General features: G+C 44.0%; 1 protein-coding gene across 2 annotated transcripts in view; it reads left to right on the forward strand.

Moving 5' to 3' along the window:
* LOC121578243 (protein NDRG3) overlaps window positions 1-24,727 on the forward strand; it is a 54,752-nt gene that overhangs the window by 16,686 nt on the left and 13,339 nt on the right. For both annotated transcript variants that reach the window (XM_041892454.2, XM_041892455.2), the window contains exons 2-3: window positions 13,265-13,336; window positions 14,951-14,983. In XM_041892454.2, coding sequence (XP_041748388.1) covers window positions 13,280-13,336; window positions 14,951-14,983 — 90 coding nt within the window. In that variant the 5' untranslated portion in view covers window positions 13,265-13,279. The remainder of the gene's footprint in view (window positions 1-13,264; window positions 13,337-14,950; window positions 14,984-24,727) is intronic.

The raw sequence follows: 24,727 nt of genomic DNA on the forward strand, positions 1-24,727 counted from the left end.
ATTTCTCCTTTGCCAAGATAATCCATCCACCTGACAGGTGTGGTATATCAGGAAGCTGGTTAAACAGCATGATCATTACACAGGTGCACCTTGTGTATATGGCGTCGTGTGGGCAAGAGGTTTGCCAACGTTAGGAACAGAGTGCCTATGGTGGGGTTATAGTATGGGCAGGCATAAGCGACGATGTGAAATCCATAGATTAGGGCCTAATGAATGTATTTCAATTGACTGATTTCCTTATATGATCTGTAACTCAGTAGAATCTTTTGAAATTGTTGCATGTTGTGTTTATTTTTGTTCAGTGTAAGTGAAATCGGTAACGGAATTACCAAGAAATCAGTAATGGATTTACTGCAATTCAATTGGCTACAATGGGAAATCATAGTAGTCACAAACCACAGTTGGGCATACTGTTGTTTTGTGTGCAGCTGATAACTGTTTGTTTTCTTCCTCTTTGTCGTCTGGTGATCAAAGCAAGACTGTGAAAACAGTCTGGACAACCCCTTCCTCTCACTCTCTCTGCCACTCTCTCTCACTCCCTCTCTCTGTTCCTCTCTCTCACTCTTTCCAGTTAATGTCACCTGCCCAGGCCCTTACTGACAACTGCCATGACACCTACCACTTACCCTCTTTCTATTTACTGTAACAAGCATCCTCACCCACTGAGCACCGATTGACACCAACGTCCATGGACGTTGAAAAGTACCCACCCTGGCTGGACCAAATCCTAACCAATCATAGACGTCTATGTTTCACAAGTTTGGACAGCACTGTACATTACTGTACAGTAGAGTTCAGCACAGTATAAAACAGAACAGTACAGAAAAGTAAAGTAAAAAAGTACAATGGAGTACTGTAGAGTACAGTATAATGTACTTTACTGAACTCTGCTTTGCTGTGCTGAACTGTACTGTGATGTCCAAACTTGTGAAAGATACACTTCTATGATTGTTTCAGATTTTACCTTATCTGGAACAACCAAATGTGGTCTTGTCTGGGGGTGGAGCTCTTTACAATAATAACCAATGTGTATAATAATACCCAAATATGCAAAAGAAGGATATTGCATATTTCTACCTTTTTGTGTACCTATGAAGGATACATTGACATGAAGAGAATGATATTCATATTCCAAATTATGCATTTCTGTATAGTGCAGATCAGGGAGCCATGATGTAATTCCGTTCCCGGATGTAAATCCACGTCACCTACTGTAGTTCAATAACCAAAATATATATTTTTTTAACTCAAGGTGTCATGTCATAGATGACAGCCCATTCTTTCTGCAGACATCTTTTAATCTTAATTCAGAGCAGATATTTTAGAGTTTTGGGAAAACGTGGTCACATAAAACAATGGAGGGAGATGTTACTTTTTTACTAAAAAGTCTGAGTCAAAGCGTAATGCCGTTGCCATGGAATTGCCCATCTGTGGGTAGTGTATGTACAGAAAAGATCTGTGCTAAAGAAGGCATTCTTATCCTCACATAGTTTTTTTAGTTACTGTACTTTGTCTTAATTTATCTAGACCTTAGGCCTTTGGATACATTAGCCTATCCATCTAGCCTATCTGAATGGTCAGCTTTCAGGGTTTTGCCTCAACAATACTAAGGACATTTTACACTGTTGAACCCTACTGTGGTTGCTAAATTGCTTGGTCTGATCAGCGTTCTTAGGTATTATCATTAAAAGGTCATTTGGTAGTCATGGCATCACGGCAGGGTTGCATGGAGGGGGGTGACGGCCCCCTTTTGTTGTCAAGGACACAGCCAGCCTCCCTGGCGACCAGGAGAGGAGAGACGGTGCCAGTGCTGTTCTGGGAGGGTCCAGATTGAGTTGTCATGATCTGTCACAGTGACAGCCAGTCATGGCTGTGTGATGGCTCTATCAGGAGAAAGGCTAAACCCTATTTGGTTAGACCAACAGGCTGCTCACCATCAGATCCATACATTTCTACAGTCTGACCTAGACCCAACCCACCTACCTGCCATCCGCATAGAGATACTCTTATATGCCTGTGTTGAATAAAGAATACTACCTTGCGTTTTTTCTATTTAATAATCTAGCAGAGAGAATGGGTGTGTGATAGTGCCTTTTGTTATCTCTGAGTGTGAGCCTTGCTGTTGTCACACTAACATGTACCAATGGCCTTGTGGTTCTGTCATCCATTTTTGGGCCAGTGTTATGCCCTGTAGTGTAGACACATCAGAGCCCTGAGTCCTGTAAACCTGTTATCTGAAGTAAGGCTCACTGTGGCACAACTCTGACATGAACCCCTGCCTCATCTGCTCTCGCTCTCTCACTCTACCCCTCTCTTTACCCCTGTCTCTACCCCTCCCTCTGCCCCTCCACTCCTGTCTGCACAAGTAAGCAGTGCTAGGAATCCCCCACAGACAGTTCCTACCAGCGCCCAGGCAGGGCAGCCTGCGAACAGAGTGGAGTGGGGCTTTCAAGCAGAGACGGTCAAGACTCTATTAGCAGCACTTCGAACAGGCCCGTCAGCCAGCCCATTCAACCTTATTTATAGCAGGAGGAGTAGCACTGGTAGCGTCCTGGCCCATGTTATACAGTGAGGAAAAAAAGTATTTGATCCCCTGCTAATTTTGTACATTTGCCCACTGACAAAGAAATGATCAGTCTATAATTTTAATGGTAGGTTTATTTGAACAGTGAGAGACAGAATAACAACAACAAAATCCAGAAAAACGCATGTCAAAAATGTTATAAATTGATTTGCATTTTAATGAGGGAAATAAGTATTTGACCCCCTCTCAATCAAAAAGATTCCTGGCTCCCAGGTGTCTTTTATACAGGTAATGAGCTGAGATTAGGAGCACACTCTTAAAGGGAGTGCTCCTAATCTCAGTTTGTTACCTGTATAAAAGACACCTGTCCACAGAAGCAATCAATCAGATTCCAAACTCTCCACCATGGCCAAGACCAAAGAGCTCTCCAAGGATGTCAGGGACAAGATTGTAGACCTACACAAGGCTGGAATGGGCTACAAGACCATCGCCAAGCAGCTTGGTGAGAAGGTGACAACAGTTGGTGCGATTATTCGCAAATGGAAGAAACACAAAAGAACTGTCAATCTCCCTCGGCCTGGGGCTCCATGCAAGATCTCACCTCGTGGAGTTGCAATGATCATGAGAACGGTGAGGAATCAGCCCAGAACTACACGGGAGGATCTTGTCAATGATCTCAAGGCAGCTGGGACCATAGTCACCAAGAAAACTATTGGTAACACACTACACCGTGAAGGACTGAAATCCTGCAGCGCCCGCAAGGTCCCCCTGCTCAAGAAAGCACATATACAGGGCCGTCTGAAGTTTGCCAATGAACATCTGAATGATTCAGAGGAGAACTGGGTGAAAGTGTTGTGGTCAGATGAGACCAAAATCGAGCTCTTTGGCATCAACTCAACTCGCCGTGTTTGGAGGAGGAGGAATGCTGCCTATGACCCCAAGAACACCATCCCCACCGTCAAACATGGAGGTGGAAACATTATGCTTTGGGGGTGTTTTTCTGCTAAGGGGACAGGACAACTTCACTGCATCAAAAGGACGATGGACGGGGCCATGTACCGTCAAATCTTGGGTGAGAACCTCCTTCCCTCAGCCAGGGCATTGAAAATGGGTCGTGGATGGGTATTCCAGCATGACAATGACCCAAAACACACGGCCAAGGCAACAAAGGAGTGGCTCAAGTAGAAGCACATTAAGGTCCTGGAGTGGCCTAGCCAGTCTCCAGACCTTAATCCCATAGAAAATCTGTGGAGGGAGCTGAAGGTTCGAGTTGCCAAACGTCAGCCTCGAAACCTTAATGACTTGGAGAAGATCTGCAAAGTGGAGTGGGACAAAATCCCTCCTGAGACGTGTGCAAACCTGGTGGCCAACTACAAGAAACGTCTGACCTCTGTGATTGCCAACAAGGGTTTTGCCACCAAGTACTAAGTCATGTTTTGCAGAGGGGTCAAATACTTATTTCCCTCATTAAAATGCAAATCAATTTATAACATTTTTGACATGCGTTTTTCTGGATTTTTTTGTTGTTATTCTGTCTCTCACTGTTCAAATAAACCTACCATTAAAATTATAGACTGAACATGTCTTTGTTAGTGGGCAAACGTACAAAATCAGCAGGGGATCAAATACTTTTTTCCCTCCCTGTAGATTGCAGCAGTTTTATTGGGAGTTATTCATCTGTTGTCATTCTGCTCAGTAGTAATGTTTTTTAAGTTGCCCCTATGCCTTTTGTCAGGGCTGTGTTGGCTCGTATTGATTTACCGATAATGATAATGCATGCAAGTTGCCATTGTCAGAATGGAAGGGCAGCGTCTCCATTCTCTGATTTAATCTGTTAATAACCCATTGGAACGTCAGAGACACCTCCAGATTGTTTACCTGCCAGCATATTTTGAATAGGTATAAATTAACCAGTGTTCTATTTCAATCTGTGGGTATAACGTCATGTGAAAAATATATACTAGTATAGCATTTTCCACCGCTAGTGTTGAGTCAGAGGTTCTGTGCCTCTCTTCCTGCGCTATAATCAACCCCACTTGATGTAACAGGGGTATCATTGTGGTCCTCTGTAGCTCAGCTGGTAGAGCACGGCGCTTGTAACGCCAAGGTAGTGGGTTCGATCCCCGGGACCACCCATACACAAAAGATGTATGCACGCACGACTGTAAGTCGCTTTGGATAAAAGCGTCTGCTAAATGGCATATTATTTATTATTTTATTATTTATATCATTGCTGAGAGAGAGAGACTGAAGAATCTAATCACATCACCCAAAGAGCACTCTATAAGTTATATGCATGCAGTGTAGTGCTCAGTCCACCACATGACTTATACATGAACACCAAAATAGATGTTGCTGAGTCAGAGACTCAGATTTTTCACTTTAATATGTATACCAAAGAAAAAACATTGATTTCATAGAACTCTATACACAATGACTCCTTTTAACATTTTCCACTGAATATTTTACGAAAACACATTTACAGGAAGAACTGTGCAGATACAAAGTTTGGTAACAGAATGAAAGGGGGATTTTACCGTTATTCTGTTACCAGTACATTTTGTATTTATTTATTACTGTGTAAATTGTTCAAAGTAGTAATTGTGGATAGAGTTGTATGGTTTGTTGGTTTTTGTGTGGCATACATTTTAAAGTGAAAAATCGGAGTCTCGGCGTAATTCTGTTATCGTGGAATTGCCCTCATACAATCGCCTCTTGAAGACACTCAAGACCTACAGTTGAAGTCGGAAGTTTACATACACCTTAGCCAAATACATTTAAACACAATTTCACAATTCCTGACATTTTAATCCTAGTAAAAATTCCATGTCTTAGGTCAGTTAGGATCACCACTTTATTTTAAGAATGTGAAATGTCAGAATAGAGAGAATTATTTATTTCAGCTTTTATTTCTTTCATCACATATATATACAGTTGAGGTCGGATGTTTACATACACTTAGGTTGGAGTCATTAAAACTTGTTTTTTTCTTGTTAACCAACTATAGTTTTGGCAAGTCAGTTAGGACATCTACTTTGTGCATGACACAAGTAATTTTTCCAACAATTGTTTACAGACAGATTATATCACTTATAATTCACAATTCCAGTGGGTCAGAAGTTTACATACACATTTTAGCCATTTTAGCAGACTCTCTTATCCAGAGCGACTTAGTTAGTGAGTGCATACATTTTTCATACTGGCGCCATGCTCTACCAACTGAGCAACAGGGGACTGTGCCTTTAAACAGCTTGGAAAATTCCAGAAAATGATGTCATGGCTTTAGAAGCTTCTGATAGGCTAATTGACATCATTTGAGTCAATTGGAAGTGTACCTGTGGATGTATTTCAAGGCCTACCTTCAAACTCAGTGCCTCTTTGCTTGACATCATGGGAAAATCAAAATAAATCGGCAAAGACCTCAGAAAAAAATTATAGACCTCCACAAGCCTGGTTCATCCTTGGAAGCAAAATCCAAACGCCTGAAGGTACCACGTTCATCTGTACAAACAATAGTACGCAAGTATAAACCCCATGGGACCACGCAGCCATCATACCGCTCAGGAAGGAGACGCGTTCTGTCTCCTAGAGATGAACGTACTTTGGTGTGAAAAGTGCAAATCAATCCCAGAACAACAGCAAAGGACCTTGTGAAGATGCTGGAGGAAACAGGTAAAAAAAAAAAAAATCTGAGGTCTTGGCTGATTTCTTTTGATTTTCCCATGATGTCAAGCAAAGAGGCACTGAGTTTGAAGGTAGGCCTTGAAATACATCCACAGGTACACCTCCAATTGACTCAAATGATGTCAATTAGCCTATCAGAAGCTTCTAAAGCCAAGACATCATTTTCTGGAATTTTCCAAGCTATTTAAAGGCACAGTCAACTTACTGTATGTAAACTTCTGACCCACTGGAATTGTGATACAGTGAATTATAAGTGAAATAATCTGTCTGTAAACAATTGTTGGAAAAATTACTTGTGTCATGCACAAAGTAGATGTCCTAACCGACTTGCCAAAACTATAGTTTGTTAACAAGAAATTTGTGGAGTGGTTGAAAAACAAGTTTTAATGACTCCAACCTAAGTGTATGTAAACTTCAGACTTCAAATGTACATGTCATGAGGATGCAGTATTTATGGTTTAGACATATACTTCCTTTGATGTAATGTTTAAATGGAGTTTTCCAGTTTGCTATTTGCAGTGGGGAAAAAAGAGTGCTCGACAGTGACTGCAGGACAGGTTTTTGACAGTATTTAGTGTAGTAAAACCAGCATCCCTTAGAATTTGTGACATAATGATTTGTGCGTGTGCACATGCATGGTGGGGGGGACGGGGGGACGACAGTATTGGAAACCTGCTGATGATGCCAACTGATATGAGGTCTTAAATCAATATGGGAAATGCCTTTTTTAATCTCATAAGTACATTAGCAGATGAAGTGCCCCCGCAAGGAATAATGCAATTCTTTAAAAGCCCTCTAAGAATAATGAGAGATGTCTTGCAGTGGATGTGCCGAAAGAGAGAGAATTGACAGAGCGTGTATGCGCGCATGTGTGTTTTTGTTTATGAATACGACAGGGTTGCCCAGTCCTTAGCGAGTTTAGAGAGGGGGATGGGGCTCCCCCTTTGGCAGACAGAATGGCGCAATGACTGCTGTGTGCCAGTGAGGGCTCTGATAATGAACTGAGCCTCGACCTGCTCTGACACACACATATACACACACACACACACACACACACCGGTGACTGAAGCAGGGTTTCCTCTGACTCAAACAAAACTGGGAGAATCCCCCAGAGTATGTAATATGAAAATATTGAAATGGAGAGGGACTGTGAAGGAGAGGGGGAGAAATAGAGAGAGCAAGAGACTACAAGGTCACGTTACTCCGCCACTTTACTGCCTTCCTATCAAAGCCCTACTCTAGGACAGGGTGGAGGGTTTGGCGTTTATATTTCATCAACCATCTGTGTAAAACCTAGGAATTATTGGCTGTGTTCTGATTTATTGCTTGTAGGAGGGTCAGGAAATTAAATATGTGAGAGTGTCCATGTGGTTGTATTTTCCAATATGAAAGTGACAGGTTTAGCAATTTTAAGTCATTATAAGTTAACAATGGATTGTGTATTTGGCTGTTAATCCTTCAAAGATCCAGAGAAGTGCTTGGCATTGTGTGGGCTCAGTTCCAGATTATTCCTAACACTCTACTTCTTTTGGTCAGAGAATTAGAGGCAAAATCTCTTCATTTCACAGAATTATACTCTGGGGTGGATGATATGCCTTTCTTGCACTAACACTCACATTTGTATTTTGTCACTAGCACTGACTTTGCTGACGAAAGGTTTTAAGGATGACTGTGGGTTGGGTGGTAGCCTAGCGGTTAAGAGGTTGGGCCATTAACCGAAAGGTTCCTGGTTCGAATTCCCGAGCTGACTAGGCAAAAATCTGTCGATGTGCCCTAGAGCAAGGAACTTAATCCTAATTGCTCCTGTAAATCGCTCTGGATAAGAGCGTCTGGTAAATATGCGTGGTTGTCTCACCTAGCCACCTTAACATGAATGCACTAACTTTAAATTATACACAGACTAAGCGCTCTAAACAGTGGAGCAGGGCAGATGTTTTTACTGAGATGTTCCTGGTTTGAACACAAGCCAGTTAGTTGTTCCTTTCAGAAGGTGGCCATGATAGGACCATTGAGTCACATAAAAGAAAGCAGTCATGGGATCTGGTATCAATGGTTGGCTGGGAGGAAGGCGTGCCCATCCCAGGAATTTGGCTTGGCTTGTTTTCCGCATGTTTTTTAATGCCTGACTACCAATCCAAAACAAGTTCCCCACACACAGAGGATTCTCTGTTCTTTAATTGGGACTGTCATTAAAGTTATTTGGCACAAAGTGAAAGGGGACAGCCAGACAACAGACAGTCCCTCTATTTCAGCTTGTTGTCAGGGCCCTGCTCTCACAGTAGATCCATCAGCCATAGGGGACATTACGGTAGGTCAAATCAGGGTCACCATGGTGATGCCTAGGTAGGTTACCCTAGGCCTAGGGTTTCCATGGTGATGTCTAGGTAGGTAGAAATAAGGTCACCATGGCAACATTTAGGGGACTAATTCAGGGTCACCATGGTGCCGTTTTAAGGAAGGCTACCTCAGGGTCAGCATCACAACTAGGTTCTCAGAAACATGTGATCCATCATTGGAGCCTCTCTCAGACTGCACTGCTCTTCAAGGTGAGATGGAGATAGATAGATGGAGAGAGGGCTGAGGCAGGGGGAGGAGTGTGAATGTGTCCTCTCCATCGATCATTCAGCACCGGCTGCTGACAAGGCGGCTACAGGACTCCCTTTTGTTTCACGCTGGCGTGTGTGTCTCAGCACTAGGCTAAAGCTAATAACACCGCTGACCTCCAGCTAGCCCAGGTCAGAAGGCAGGGCATCAATGGTGGGTTCTCCTTTAGACCAGTGTAGTTTCAGTCACACAGCATTGAAGACAGGGAACAGAGGAAAACACAGTCAGACATTTTAAAATATGACTATTTTGACTCTTAGATTCCTCTTAAGTAGTATATTGCCAGGACTTTAGTAGTATATTGCCTGGTAGCAGTGGTGAAGACCTGAGCTTTCTTCAGTTTTGTGGCTGTGGTTTTTCTCAGACATGATCTCCAGTGATGCTTTTCCTAGCGTTCGGTCCCAAGTCACTGTTGCAGTGTGGTGTGATTTTTAACATTGATTGGAGGAGGCACTGGGAGCAGTGTGCTGGGAGCTAAAATTGACCAGGAGAACAGCTACTGTGTCTGTGTCTGTGTGCGCGTGTCCATGCATCTCCTTACCCTTTTCAAAAATGAGACTGTTGATAGACGTACTGTATTCAGAATATCCATAATCCACCACCAATCAGGCTTTCCAGACAATATGCACCTCATTGTACTGTCAGCTGTTTCCGCCATTTCCCCTTCTCCCATCCTCCATATTTATTCATGCACTTAGCATGTTCTGAGCATCGTCTGATGTCAGAGGCATTAAACCAAATGTGACCATCTCTAATGGAATCCCAGTCAAATATGTTCCACAGAGTGCAAACACATGCCTTGTCTATCCATCTGTCCTCTAGGCTTTCTCCTCTTAACTCTCATTGCCTGAATAATGTGTATCTCTGAATGACTGTATCTGAAGTGTCCTACATGGCACTGTGGATGAATGTGACCAGAGGGAAGGAGTTATCAAGCCAGATGATTTAGCGTCTCTCTCCAGACCTACACTGCCCCAATCTGTTCCTCCCATTATAGTCTATCTCTTCCCCTTGTCTCTTTGGCTGTCATTTGTCCCAAGGGGCTCCTAGCTTAGAATAAACATTGCAGGGTTTGTCTCTATGGCAACCGCAGCACACTCCGTACAGTGAGACTGTTGGAGATGGATGTATCTAGACGTGACCTGGTGTTCTTATAGTTGATGTGGCACAGGGTCGGGCCATAGAAAATGTACAGTACAATAAAATACAATACAACTTCCTATTGTGGGATAGATCTTAGGGATTTACCCCCCCCAAAAAAAATACATTTACTGGAAAAACTGTGCAAATGCAATGTTTGGTAACAGAATTACGGTAAAATATCCCTGTTTTTTTCTGTTACCAAACATTGTATCTGCCCAGTCCTTCTGTAAATATGTTTTTATAAAATATTAAGTGGAAATTAAAAGTAATCATTGTGCATAGAGTTCTATGGTTTGTTAAACTCAGTGTAATACCATTTACCATGGAATTGCCCAAGAGCAATTGAGGTTTGTTTGTCAGGTAACCCAGTACTGGTCAGAAGGGTTGAGGTGTGAAATGAACCTGTCTGTCATTTGGGTACAAGCCTGCCCCTGCCCCCTGGTGGTTGTGTTAGCCGATTAGTAGGCTACGATTACAGTTGGCCTTTGCTACCGGCCCACTTTCTGTGTCAGCCATAGGAAGTGTTGGATTGATCCGGCCAATACGCTCAATCTGCTCAAGCATGCAGAATATTTGTTTTTCTTTTTTCTCGCTTCTTGTCAAAATATTATTTAGTTCCTTTGAGCCGGATTTGTCAGCAGGATTGCTGGGCATATTTTGACCCTGCTAAGTACCGCCGACGCTTGATGTGCAGGCATAAGCTACCGTTTTGCTTACTTTTATGTGATTGAACGTCCAGTCTGTTCCAGGAAGGCAGTGAGGTCTTGCCACAGGGATATATTATATTATATTTCACTCATCAGACGGAGGCTATGCACACTGGTCATGCACTATAGCAGGTCTAAGAACAGCCTAATGGTTCCTGCTGACTCAAACTGGGATGACGTAATCTGTGGAATGGAGCTGTTCTGGTTGGTTGACTTCCAGGCAGTCCAAGCAAATCACCAACCCACCCTGAAGGTTATATGCTACCTCAGCTCAAGGTTGTTAGAGGCGGGCCCTGACACAGGAAGTGATTGTAGGACTGGAACTCCCATTGGCTGTTGTCAATCCAATAGGCCCTTTTCACGTGACGTCAGACAACTTCCGTTCTGCCGCGATGCAGGTTATGTTTACATCCGGTGTCGCTTAGGAACGCTTAGCTAGTAGCACATCATTATGGAGTTCACCCAGTCCCTTTCACATCTGCCACCAATACGACTTAACGACGTAGAACGACTTGCTGACAAGTGGTCCCTTACTTCAAGATCGAAGCTTGATAAAGCTATCCTCAGGGGGAAAGTGCTGACTGCAAACAAAGGTGCTCCCACGAAGAATCTTAAAACTTGGTCCCTCATCTCTCCTGATCGCCCTCACCCAACGGGCACGTATTTCTCCATCAACAGGGAAATCGTGAAAACTCAGATACGGGAATTTCTGTTTGTTGTTTGAACAAAATGGTACACTGCAATAGCATCTTCTCGAAGATTGTGCCATGCTTCGGTGTTGGATGGGATACTGTTGCGATACAGACACCGAGAGAAAAGAAACAGCTAAATTAACATTCAGCTTTGACCAGGAATCAATATTTATCTAGCTATCATGCATAACAGTATTTGAATAGGTGAGTTACTATACATTCATGAATAAACTAACTGCCTAACAAAGGGTTAGATAGCTAGCTAAGTAAACTTGTTACATTACAGCCAGGCAGCAATGTAACGCTACCTTTTAACGTTATCGGTATCTGGTACTAAGTTGTTGTTAGCTAACGTTAGCCCACTTTTAAGTAACTAAGGCAGTGAACAATTATGAATTAACAATAACGTTAGCAAGTTACAAACCATTGCATATACGTAAACATTATTACTCTTAACTTTACTAATTTAACTTAAACGTACCTTTTGGAATTTCTTCAAGTAGCTAGCTTGCTAGTTAGTGGTCAACAGTTGTATTTTCGTTGAGAAGTCTCAGGTTACGGGCGAACGGAAGTGAAGTTAACCTGCTACGCGGAAAGGCAGGAGTTAGATGACGTCATCGTGAAAAGGGCCTATAGCCATGGCCTTTTTCTTTGGCAGACAAGCCTTCACTGTATTTGTACTGTACATTTTTAGAGTGAGTTTCTGTTAATTGAGCTTGTTAATATGAGTATATTATATAAATAAAATATAGGTGAGAGTCTGTTACAATATCGGCTAAATTTGATTTTATTCTGTTAGAAGCATTGACCTAAGAGAAGGCCTCTATGTGATATCTCCTGTTATCCGTAACATGATCTTGTCTCTCAGAGAGCCAGGTAACAGGACACCGTTAAGGTCCTCACCTTGAGCAGGCGGCACTGGGGTAAAAGGGGGAGGGGCTGGGGCTGGGGCTGGCTCTGGTGCGGGTGATTGCGTGCTGCCCAGGCGTCGTCTCTCTCGGTGTAATTATTTGCCAGGACAAACTGAGGCCTCAAGGGGAAAACAAATGAGGAGGGATTTGTGTGGAATCCCTGCCTTTCTTCCTGCCTGCCTGGTCCCTGGGTGTAGTCTATGAAAGGCTAGTATGACCTTTCACACAGACAGGGAGAATGCTCTTCAACCCCTCAGCTTCATCACGTGTGTCAGGGCGACACAGCTCAGATGTGTGTGGGAGAGTCCCAGGGGAGGAATGACAGGGCCAGGAGGGCCAGGGCCACAGTACGACACACGGAGGGCCAGGGCCACAGTACGACACACGGAGGGCCAGGGCCACAGTACGACACACGGAGGGCCAGGGCCACAGTACAACACACGGAGGGCCAGGGCCACAGTACGACACACGGAGGGCCAGGGCCACAGTACGACACACGGAGGGCCAGGGCCACAGTACGACACACGGAGGGCCAGGGCCACAGTACGACACACGGAGGGCCAGGGCCACAGTACAACACACGGAGGGCCAGGGCCACAGTACGACACACGGAGGGCCAGGGCCACAGTACGACACACGGAGGGCCAGGGCCACAGTACGACACACGGAGGGCCAGGGCCACAGTACGACACACGGCTGCCTGCCGCTCTCATCCCATACAAACAGATCAATCAGCCTAATGTGTAGTTACTAACTGCTCACATGTTAACTAATAGCGTGAAGCTGACATGAATCTGAACAACTTATCGACGCAGCAGGGGTCTCTCAGATCGTGTGTGTGTGCATTGACACATGCAAATAATAGTCTTTGTATGATGGTTTGTGCTATAATTGTGTAGCTACAATTTCTGAAGATGTGCTATGTATGCCATGTGTAGCTCACATAGGTTAATGTCTTGTCTTCCTCTCTCTCTGTCTCTCTCTCTGTGTGTGGCGTAGTGACCAGACAGGAAGATGGATGAGCTACAGGACGTGCAGCTGACTGAGATCAAGCCCCTGCTGACTAATAAGGTGAGAGGATGAGATGACCACTTGCATGGGAGATTCACACATACACAGACAGATGTGCAGAATGTTGCCTATACATGACACACAGAGACTTATTCAGTATTTGTCTCCAACGTGAACAGTGCCTCTCTCCCCACTCCAGAGCGCTGTTCATCAAAGTGAATGATTTATCATCTCAGCTTCACTGTAGTGAGGGAAGAGTCAATAGAAGAACAAAAAGCAAGGGATGTAGTTAGGCTCAAGAGAGAGATACAGAGGATAGAGAGAGATGCAGAGAGAGGGAGAGGAAGCAAGAGGGAGGGGAGGAAAGAGGGAAAGATCAAAGGGGAAGCTAGCAGAAACTGCTCTTTTTTGTGAGCTTGAAAGATTCAGGTAAGAGGGGAAAAAAAGAGCTCCCAGCCTGCCTTGGGGTGGGGCAAGAAGGAAGTCAGCCCATCTGTGTAAATTGACCCCTATTACACCCAGAGGGGACTATCCTGTTACAGACAGTTCCAGTGCGAACTGGAATTTTTATTTAGGAGCACCAGTACGCCTAGAACAATTACAGATTCTAGCTTTGTTACCCCAAATATTTTGCATTGTGCTCCTACATTTCTTTTTGTGCGCCTACATTTTTTAAATTAGGCACACACGTGCTCCTTGTAAAAAAAAGGTCAGCATAGAGCCCTGTAGACTCTCTCTGCTTCACAGGAAATCAGTTGATGTATAGGTTGAGGCAGAGGGTGTTGCGTCATGCGTCATGCATCATGGGCTGAACAGGCCATTTATCATCTGACAGTGGTGCTGGTGAAGTGGGCTGGCTGTGGACAGAGAGGAAGAGAAGTGAGAGGGTTCACTACCGTCAAAATCTGTCCACGATAAGCAGACTGCCTGCCTTCCCTCCTTTGGGACAACGACTCCCATTGTTAGGGTAGAGACAAGACCATCTTGTCAATATATACAGTATCTCGGCTGTGGACAGGTTGAAGGAAGTAAGGCAGAATCATGAGCTCATCTGAATGAATGGGTTTATGGCTGACCTCTCACTCCACCTTGTCTCCCGAGTGGCGCAGTGGTCTAAGGCACTGCATCGCAGTGCTAGCTGTGCCACTAGAGATCCTGGTTCATATCCAGGCTCTGTCGTAGCCAGCCGCGACCGGGAGACCCATGGGGCGGCGCGCAATTGGCCCAGCGTCTTCCAGGGTAGGGGAGGGAATGGCCGGCAGGGATGTAGATAAGTTGATAGAGCATGTCGTTTGCAACGCCAGGGTTGTGGGTTCGATTCCCACAGGGGGTATGAAAAAAATAAAAAATAATGTATGCACTAACTTAACTGTAAGTCGCTCTGGATAAGAGCGTCTGCTAAATGACTAAAATGTAAATGTAGTGGCCAGGCCACCTCATTAAGAACCAAGCAGACACTCACAGCAGCCTGCAGGATAGACGTGAGGACATACAGACAGACGGTAATGAGATTATAGGAAAGGGAGATAGATGGGATAGCATATTTAGTCTGTCAATCAGCCAGAGCATGTATACTGAAACTCCCATAGTGGTGCTTTCTAAAATACTGTAGGTGAAAGAATTTCTAACATCCAACACCTCAGTAACATACCTTTCTTTCCTCTTTTCTCTCAGAATTCACGTAACTTCCAGGACTTTGACTGCCAGGTAAGTGTCTCCAGTTCTATAAGAAACAGATGCTGTTTTGTACTGATCTATTTCAGAGATGTGATTCAGGCCAGGGGAGCTTTGAAAGGGCTCTCCTCTCAGTTCCTGTTAAATGAGCCAAACAGAGGGAACGCGTTGCGCTCAGGTAACAAGAGGCGGTTTGGGGACATGGCCTCATTCTGAGCCTTCTACTACTACTTTCAGTTTGCCCTAGATTTAAACCGAGTTCCTTTCTCACAATGAAGAGTCTGTAGGTGGAATGGTGATGCAGAGTTTGAGGTAGTATAAGTTTAACCACAGATCTTGGATCAGATTCCCCTACCTCCAATCCTAACATTAACCATTAGAGGGGGAAAATATCTGACCCTGTATCATTGGCTAAGGGCAGCATATATCTACTGATGCTAATTTCACAAGCCAAGTGGTGGAAAACATGTTGCTTATGAGACTGACTCAGCTTGTTTATTTGTTGGTGTGTATGCAGCAAACAACAAACAACAGCATTAGTAGTGACCTTTGGATCACCCTCCCACTTGCCTTAAGCTCAGAGTTATAGCCCTGTTCCTCAGCTCCTGTGCTGTGAGTCTGCTGATGGGGAGGGGTGTCTGAGCCGTGGGGAGCGTGGGACAGCCTGGCATTCATAGTGGGCCTCCAGCCATACAAGGCTCAGTGGGGTATACTACGAATCACGTTTGAGGAGTTAGCGAGGTTACTTTGGTCAACTCTGAGTTCAACTCGGGATAACCGGTATCATGAAAGTGGCTCACCTTTTAGCCAGGTACATTTCTATGGCAACGTATCCTTCAGAGCTAACCTGCACCGGGGCAGGCTAACTCAGAGCTAACTCTGTTTATCCTAAATGAAGTGTCTGAGCCACGGGTTGAGGACCAATGAAATCAGATTCCCTCCCTCTTGCAAAGATTGCGCCATCATCCCTTTCATTTGAGGAAGACGACTGATTAAATATTAACGATACAGTGCATTCGGAAAGTATTCAGACCCCTTGACTTTTTCCACATTTTGTTACGTTACAGCCTTATTCTAAAATGTATTAAATTGTTTTTTTCCCTCATCAATCTACACACAATTCCCCATAATGACAAAGCAAAAACTGGTTTTTATACATTTTTGCACATTTATGAATACAAATAAACTGAAATATGACATTTACATAAGTATTCAGACCTTTTACTTAGTACTTTGAAGCACCTTTGGCAGTGATTTCAGCCTCGAGTCTTCTTGGGTATGACGCTACAAGCTTGGCACACCTGTATTTAGGGAGTTTCTCCCATTCTTCTCTGCAGATCCTCTCAAGCTCTGTCAGGTTGGATGGGGAGCGTCGCTGCACAGCTATTTTCAGGTCTCTCCAGAGATGTTCGATCGGGTTCAAGTCCGGGCTCTGGCTAGGCCACTCAAGTACATTCAGAGACTTGTCCCGAAGCCACTCCTGCATTGTCTTGGTTGTGTGCTTAGGGTCGTTGTCCTGTTGGAAGGTGAACATCCGCGCCAGTCTGAGGCGTTCTGGAGCAGGTTTTCATCAAGGATCTCTCTGTACTTTGCGCAGTTCATCTTTCCCTCGATCCTGCCTAGTCTCCCAGTCCCTGCTGATGAAAAACATCCCCACAGCATGACGCTGCCACCACCATGCTTCACCGTAGGGATGGTGCCAGGTTTCCTCCAGACGTGATGCTTGGCATTCAAGCCAAATAGTTCAATCTTGGTTTCATCAGACCAGAGAATCTTGTTTCTCATGGTCTGAGTTCTTTAGGTGCCTTTTGGCAAACTTTTACTGAGGAGTGGCTTCCGTCTGGCCACTCTACCATAAAGGCCTGATTGGTGGAGTGCTGCAGAGATGGTTGTCCTTCTGGAAGGTTCTCCCATCTCCACAGAGGAACTCTGGAGCTCTGTCAGAGTGACCATCGGGTTCTTGGTCACCTCCCTGACCAAGGAAGGCCCTTCTCCCCTGAATGCTCAGTTTGGCCTGGCAGCCAGCTCTAGGAAGAGTCTTGGTGGTTCCAAACTTCTTCCATTTAAGAATGATGGAGGCCACTGTGTTCTTGGGGACCATCAATGCTGCAGAAATGTTTTGGTACCCTTCCCCAGATCTGTGCCTCGACACAGTCCTGTCTCGGAGCTCTACGGACAATTCCTTCGACTTCATGGCTTGGTTTTTGCTCTCACATGCACTGTCAACTGTGGGACCTTATATAGACAGTATAGTACATTTACATTACATTTTAGTCATTTAGCAGACGCTCTTATCCAGAGCGACTTACAGTTAGCGCATACATTATTTTATCGAACCCACAACCCTGGCGTTGCAAACGCCATGCTCTACCAACTGAGCTACATCCCCTGCCGGCCATTCCCTCCCCTACCATGGACTACGCTGGGCCAATTGTGCGCCGCCCCATGGGTCTCCCGGTCGCGGCCGTACCTTTCCAAATCATGTCCAATCAATTGAATTTACCACAGGTTGACTCCAATCAAGTTATAGAAACATCTCAAGGATGATCAATGGAAACAGGATGCACCTAAGCTCAATTTCGAGTCTCATAGCAAAGGGTCTGAATACTTACGTAAATAAGGTATTTCAGTTTTTTATTTTTAAGAAATTTGCTCACAAAAATAAAAACCTGTTTTCGCTTTGTCATTATGGGGTATTGTGTGTAGATTGATGAGAGATAAATAAATACATTCCATTTTAGAATAAGGCTGTAATGTAACAAAATGTGGAAAAAGTCAAGGGGTCTGAATACTTTCCGAATGCACTGTACATAATAAAAGAAAGACGGCACTTATAACAGCCTATTTCACACCATAGCTTGCTGAATTTGCAAAATAACTTTTAATCCATTTTTAAATAAATGTGGCACTGACATGGATTGGTGTTTCAGCATTTTCTCAATGAAGACTTCGGCATCGATTAGCCATGTGCGATATGAACGTGCAGTTACAAGCCTAGCTCGAGCAGGCTCAAGTAAGTGGCGGGTGCATGATCAATATTTACCTTCGTAGTACGGATATTGCCTGAGCTGGAATGTGAAGCTAACTCAATCTGGCTAGCTTTATAAAAGCCTGAGTAGATCTAGCTTGCTTTGTAGTATTGACGGGTTGGTTGTTTAGCAACAAAACCGATGCATGTGCAACTATGGGGCAAAACAGACAGGCTTGGCTTAGATTGTTTACAACATATAAACTATATTTTGTCTCCAGTCTTTAATGAAAATATAAATCAATTTGCACTTGCCTCTCAAATACATTGTTACAGTTGTTGGTTGCTAGCTATAGAACATTTTCGTCACAACACCTCAAAACAAGACATGGCTTCAAGAACAAGCCACTTACTATTCCTAACATGGCAGTTTCTTGTAATTCTTGCTAGCAATCTGGCCATCCAGAATCACAACAACACGCTGACTTCTGCCCCATGGAAGCGTGCACATCGTTTTCATGACGTTGTCAGCCAACCCATCTATACCGTTCTTGTTAAATTGTGACAGACTTGAGATGGGGTTCATCATGGGGTGGTTGTGGTTACGGGAGCCATTTTGGTTCTGGAGTTGTATCTGTCAGTTGTTCTGGTATGGTTCTCTATCAACGTACGATTTAACAAGTGATGTTTTATGCCATGATTAAGGCTTTATTTATTTTGATACTTTGTATTTGTGCAGATTCTGGTGTGTTAAGTTGTTGTAAGGTCCTGTTCTGTGGACAAACCTCTGGGATAATATTGAGTCGTGACTCATTAAACCACACCAGCCTGAGGCCCTGAGGCCCTGAGGATCAACACAACAGCCAATGAATGCCTTTCGGTCTCCATTACACAGCCAATCACTGCTTCACTGCCATGTATCACTGAGTGTGAAGAAGAAGAAGAGTGGCTTCTATGATATAATAATAATAATAATAATAATAATAATATGCCATTTAGCAGACGCTTTTATTCAAAGCGACTTACAGTCATGTGTATTGTATGATTCTTTCATATTGTATGATATTGTGTGATGTCTAAATACATTTCAAACATGCAAATAGAGCTGCCAGACAGGGTAATTATTAGTGATGGGGGGAAAAAATCGATACAGTTACATATCGGGATATTCGCTTTGACAATGTATTGTTTTGACAATAACGCAATATTATTTTCGCGTTAGTTAGCTGTACCTGCACCAAAACGCCAGTATTTTTCCTTCATAGCTTGTTCTCCATCTTCTTTTTAAATAGGGAGCCAATTTGTTTTCAGCACTTTAATTTCCATGACTGATCAGACATATGGTCAGCAATATGTTTGGAATTTCAAATCGCAATAAAATCATAGTATAGAATTGTGAGAATCGCATTGTGGGTTTGATTACAGGCTCAAAATGGCCAGAAACAAATAACTTTCTTCTGAAACTCGTCAGTCTATTCTTGTTCTGAGAAATGAAGGCTATTCCATGCGAGAAATTGCCAAGAAACGGAAGATCTCGTACAATGCTGTGTACTTCTCCCTTCACAGAACAGCGCAAACTGGCTCTAACCAGAATAGAAAGAGGAGTGGTAGGTCCCGGTGCACAACTGAGCAAGAGGACAAATACATTAGTGTCTAGTTTGAGAAAGATGCCTCACAGGTCCTCAACTGGCAGCTTCATTAAATAGTACCCGCAAAACACCAGTTTCAACGTCAACAGTGAAGAGGCGACTCCGGGATGCTGACCTTCTAGGCAGAGTTGCAAAGAAAAAGCCATATCTCAGACTGGCCAATAAAAATTAAAGATTAAGATGGGCAGTCCGAGATATGGTTGCAATACATTTGCAACAATTTCTAAAAACCTGTTTTTGCTTTGTCATTATGGGGTATTGTGTGTAGTTTGATGAGAAAAAACAAAACAATTTGAACAATTTTAGAATAAGGCTGTAACGTAACAAAATGTGAGAAAATTCAAGGGGTCTGAATACTTTCCGAATGCACTGTATCTACTGTAGATAGGAGAGTAAGCAAGCTCAGTGGAGCAGGGCTGGTGCATGCTTTCCTTCTCCATGTGGTCCTGTCTGTGCACCCATCCCCCCTTCATGCATACACTCAGCCACACATATAGGCATTGTCACTCACACACACACACACACACACACACACACTTTCAGACATACAGTATTCCCTTCACTTTTGCCACATCCAACAGACAACCAGCAGTGTTTACATCTAGCCAGTGTCATTATTAAAGATGCTCCCATGATTAATTCCACTGCAGCACTGCTGTGACGTCATCACCCAGAGACGGTGTGTGTGGATGGGAGGGGGAGACGGGGCCAAAGGGTGTGGTATCAGTCTCCACAGGGATGCTGCCCTGTCTTACATCACAGGGAGGTGTCCACTAGATGTGTCCCCCTCCCTCCCTTCACACATGTATGTACATTTACACTCTTGCAGGAATTCTGAAAAATAAATGAGGGGGCTAGAAATGGCTATGCTTTCAAAATTGAAACGCATGAAGTGATGCTAATTGAGTGCAGTCCCAGGAGATCTGCTCTGGGAGCTGCAGTAATACGAAGGCGGGAGTAATGGGATGCTTAGCTCTGTTCAACATCACAATTTAGTCCTCCTTAGATCTAGCAAAGATAATGGTGTAGACCTAATCCATTTCAGATATGTTGTTCTCCTATGTACAGTAAACATGCAACATGCAACAACTTCAAAGATTTTACTGAGTTACAGTTAATATAAGGAAATCAGTCAATTGAAATAAATGCATTAGGCCCTAATCTATGGATTTCACATTACTTGGAATACAGATATGCATCTGCTGGTCACAGATACCTTAAAGAAAAGGTTGGGGCGTGGATCAGACAAACAGTCAGTATCTGGTGTGACCACCAGCTCCTTTGCATAGAGTTGATCAGGCTGTTGATTGTGGCCTGTGGAATGTTGTCCCTCTCCTCTTCAATGGCTGTGCGAAGTTGCTGGATATTGGCGGGAACTGGAACACGCTGTCATACACGTCGATCCAGAGCATCCCAAACATGCTCAATTGGTGACATGTCTGGTGATTATGCAGGCCATGGAAGAACTGGGACATTTTCAACTTCCAGGAATTGTGTACAGAGAGCCTTGTGACATGGGGCCGCGCATTATCATGCCGAAACATAGGGTGATGGTGACAGATTAATGGCACGACAATGGGCCTCAGGATCTTGTCACAGTAAAATGCCATCTTGCCATCGATAAAATGCAATTGTGTTCGTTGTCCGTAGCTTATGCCTGCCCATACCATAACCCCACCGCCACCATGGGGCACTCTGTTCACAACGCTGACATCAGCAAACCACTTGCCCACACAACGCCATACACATGGTCTGGGTTTGTGAGGCAGGTTGGAAGTACTGCCAAATTCTCTAAATCGACGTTGGAGGCAGCTTATGGTAGAGAAATGTACGTTCAATTCTTTGGCAACAGCTCTGGTGGACATTCCTGTAGTCAGCATGCCAATTGCACGCTCCGTCAACTTGAGACATCTGTGGCATTGTGTTTGTGTGACAAAACTGCACATTTTAGAGTGGCCTTTTATTGTCCCCAACACAAGGTGCACCTGAGTAATGATCATGCTGTTTAATCAGCTTCTTGATATGCCACACCTGTCAGGTGGATGGATTATCTTGGCAAAGGAGAAATGCTTACTAAGGGGGATGTAAACAAATTTGTGCATAAAATCTGAGAGAAATAAGCTTTTAGTGCATATAGAATATTTCTGGGATCTTTTTATTTCAGCTCATGAAACATGGGACCAACACTTTACATGTTGCGTTTAGTTTTGTTCAGTGTAGACTAGAATTAATGTAGAGAACCTGACAACAACGTTGGCTTGATCTTGGCCTCCTCCAGGAATGCACTGTCCTCTCTCTTCCCCTTCAGTGGGTGAAATGTCTCCGTATAGCGTCAAACTGGGATTGCAAGTCATTGCTGTGGCCCCCTGTGTTTTGCTGATCTCATTTAGCCCAGGAGAGGGCGTTGTAAGCCTGTCTGACGGGACAGAACAGAGGAGCTGGACTTTAGTGTCTGATGTGCCTGTACAATACAGAAGGCTTGTCTATGTTAAAAAAAAAAAAGGCTGATATTAAAATGTGATTCAGATGTCGGTAAATGTAGGTCACACAGAGATGTAGAGAAAAACAGTGCAGAAGAAGTACATCAGTGTCCCCTTTAAGACTCTATGCCCGTCCTCCACTTTCTCCTCTGAGTGTCCGTCCATCTGTCTGTCTCCTTGGAGGTGGTGGTTGGTGCTGAGACAGCAGTGTCTGTATGACTCTCAGGGAGGGAGAGGCTGTGTCACTCTCACTGTGGTGCCTGAGAGACTTGGAAACAGTCATGATGAGTCACTGTGGTGATTTATCAGTAAAAAGATGTGTGCATAGCTTCTGTGTGCATGAGATAGCAGTTATTGATATCCAAATGGGGTAATTTGTTCCAGAGATCCACGCATCATCATCATCATTAGACCGACCGGTCAACGTGTGTTTGTACAGTGTGAATGTGTACCTGTATCCATGTGTGTACCTCTGTATGTGTGGGTATGTGGCACCCCCTGTGGGGCAGTAGTGGGAATAATGAATGTAGATATGCTAGGTAGTACAGTCGTGGTCAAACGTTTTGAGAATGACACAAATACACATTTTCACGAAGTCTGCTGCCTCAGTTTTGATGATGGCAATTTGCATATACTCCAAAATGTAATGAAGAGTGATCAGATGAATTGCAATTAATTGCAAAGTCCCTCTTTGCCATGAAACTGAAATGAATCCCCCAAAAAAGATTTCCACTGCATTTCAGCCCTGCCACAAAAGGACCAGCTGCCATCATGTCAGTGATTCTCTCGTTAACACAGGTGAGAGTGTTGACGAGGACAAGGCTGGAGATCACTCTGTCATGCTGATTGAGTTAGAATAACAGACTGGAAGCTTTAAAAGGAGGGTGGTGCTTGAATTCATTGTTCTTCCTCTGTTAACCATGGTTACGTGCAAGGAAACACACGTGCCATCATCATTGCTTTGCACAAAAAGGGCTTCACAGGCAAGGATATTGCTGCTAGTAAGATTGCACCTAAATCAACCATTTATCGGATTATCAAGAACTTCAAGGAGAGAGGTTCAATTGTTGTGAAGAAGGCGTCAGGGCGCCCAAGAAAGTCCAGCAAGCGCCAAGACCGTCTCCTAAAGTTGATTCAGCTGCGGGATCGGGGCACCACCAGTGCAGAGCTTGCTCAGGAATGGCAGCAGGCAGGTGTGAGTGCATCTGCACGCACAGTGAGGCAAAGACATTTGGAGGATGGCCTGGTGTCAAGAAGGGCAGCAAAGAAGCCACTTCTCTCCAGGAAAAACATCAGGGACAGACTGATATTCTGCAAAAGGTACAGGGATTGGACTGCTGAGGACTGGGGTAAAGTCATTTTCTCTGATGAATCCCCTTTCCGATTGTTTGAGGCATCCTCTGCCAAGGGAGTGGGCTCACTCACAATTTTGCCTAAGAACACAGCCATGAATAAAGAATGGTACCAACACATCCTCCGAGAGCAATTTCTCCCAACCATCCAAGAACAGTTTGGTGACGACCAATGCCTTTTCCAGCATGATGGAGCTCCTTGCCATAATGCAAAAGTGATAACTAAGTGGCTCGGGGAACAAAACATCGACATTTTGGGTCCATGGCCAGGAAATTCCCCAGACCTTAATCCCATTGAGAACTTGTGGTCGATCCTCAAGAGGCGGGTGGACAAACAAAAACCCACAGATTCTGACAAACTCCAAGCATTGATTATGCAAGAATGGGCTGCCATCAGTCAGGATGTGGCCCAGAAGTTAATTGACAGCATGCCAGGGCGGATTGCAAAGGTTTTGAAAAAGAAGGGTCAACACTGCAAATATTGACTCTTTGCATAAACTTAATGGAATTGTCAATAAAAGCCTTTGACACTTATGGAATGCTGTTAATTATACTTCAGTATACCATAGTAACATCTGACAAAAATATCTCATAACACTGAAGCAGCGAACTTTGTGAAGACCAATACTCTCAAAACTTATGACCACGACTGTACGCTTCACCCAGCTCGCCTGGCGCTCCCTGTAGGTAGGTGGAGTTCACACTGTAGGACCAATAGAACACACACAGTGTGCTGCTCCGTCCACTCGACACATTCTATGTACGTTCCATTGGTCCCCTTGTGTAAACTCCGCCCACCAGGCCAGCTGCTTCCTGCAGGTAATAGAGAAGAGAACATGATGAATCAATAGGTTCAGGCTCAATAAAGAAAGGGGGAGATTTACAGAGAAAGATCTGTGTATCGCTGTATGCATCACTCTCTTCGATTCCAGTGAATGCATGCATACACACACTCTCTCTCACTCACTCACTCACAGTAGTGATATAGAGCAACGTGGATTGTTATTACAGTGTAACAGCCATTTGTTAATCTCTCTTAGATACAAGGTGCTCTTTTGCAGCCCATCAAGGTGATGGTGCGTTGGATTACCATGGGGTCACAGCAGGTTGAATGATTGCAGGGTCGTTAGTGAATAAAATCAATATACTGAATGCCTTAGTTACTGGAAGATCTGCTGTTACAAAACCATATTGGTGCATTAGAAGACTGAGATCATATTGATATTCAATGCAGACCTTCTTCCCTCACTGCCTAGTCTAGTCTGACTGATTTCATCATCATGTATTAGCCTGCTTGCTCATTGATGACAGGTGTAGTGTTTAATCAA

The sequence above is a fragment of the Coregonus clupeaformis genome, chromosome 12 (genome assembly GCF_020615455.1).
Source record: "Coregonus clupeaformis isolate EN_2021a chromosome 12, ASM2061545v1, whole genome shotgun sequence".
Taxonomy (NCBI): domain Eukaryota; kingdom Metazoa; phylum Chordata; class Actinopteri; order Salmoniformes; family Salmonidae; genus Coregonus; species Coregonus clupeaformis.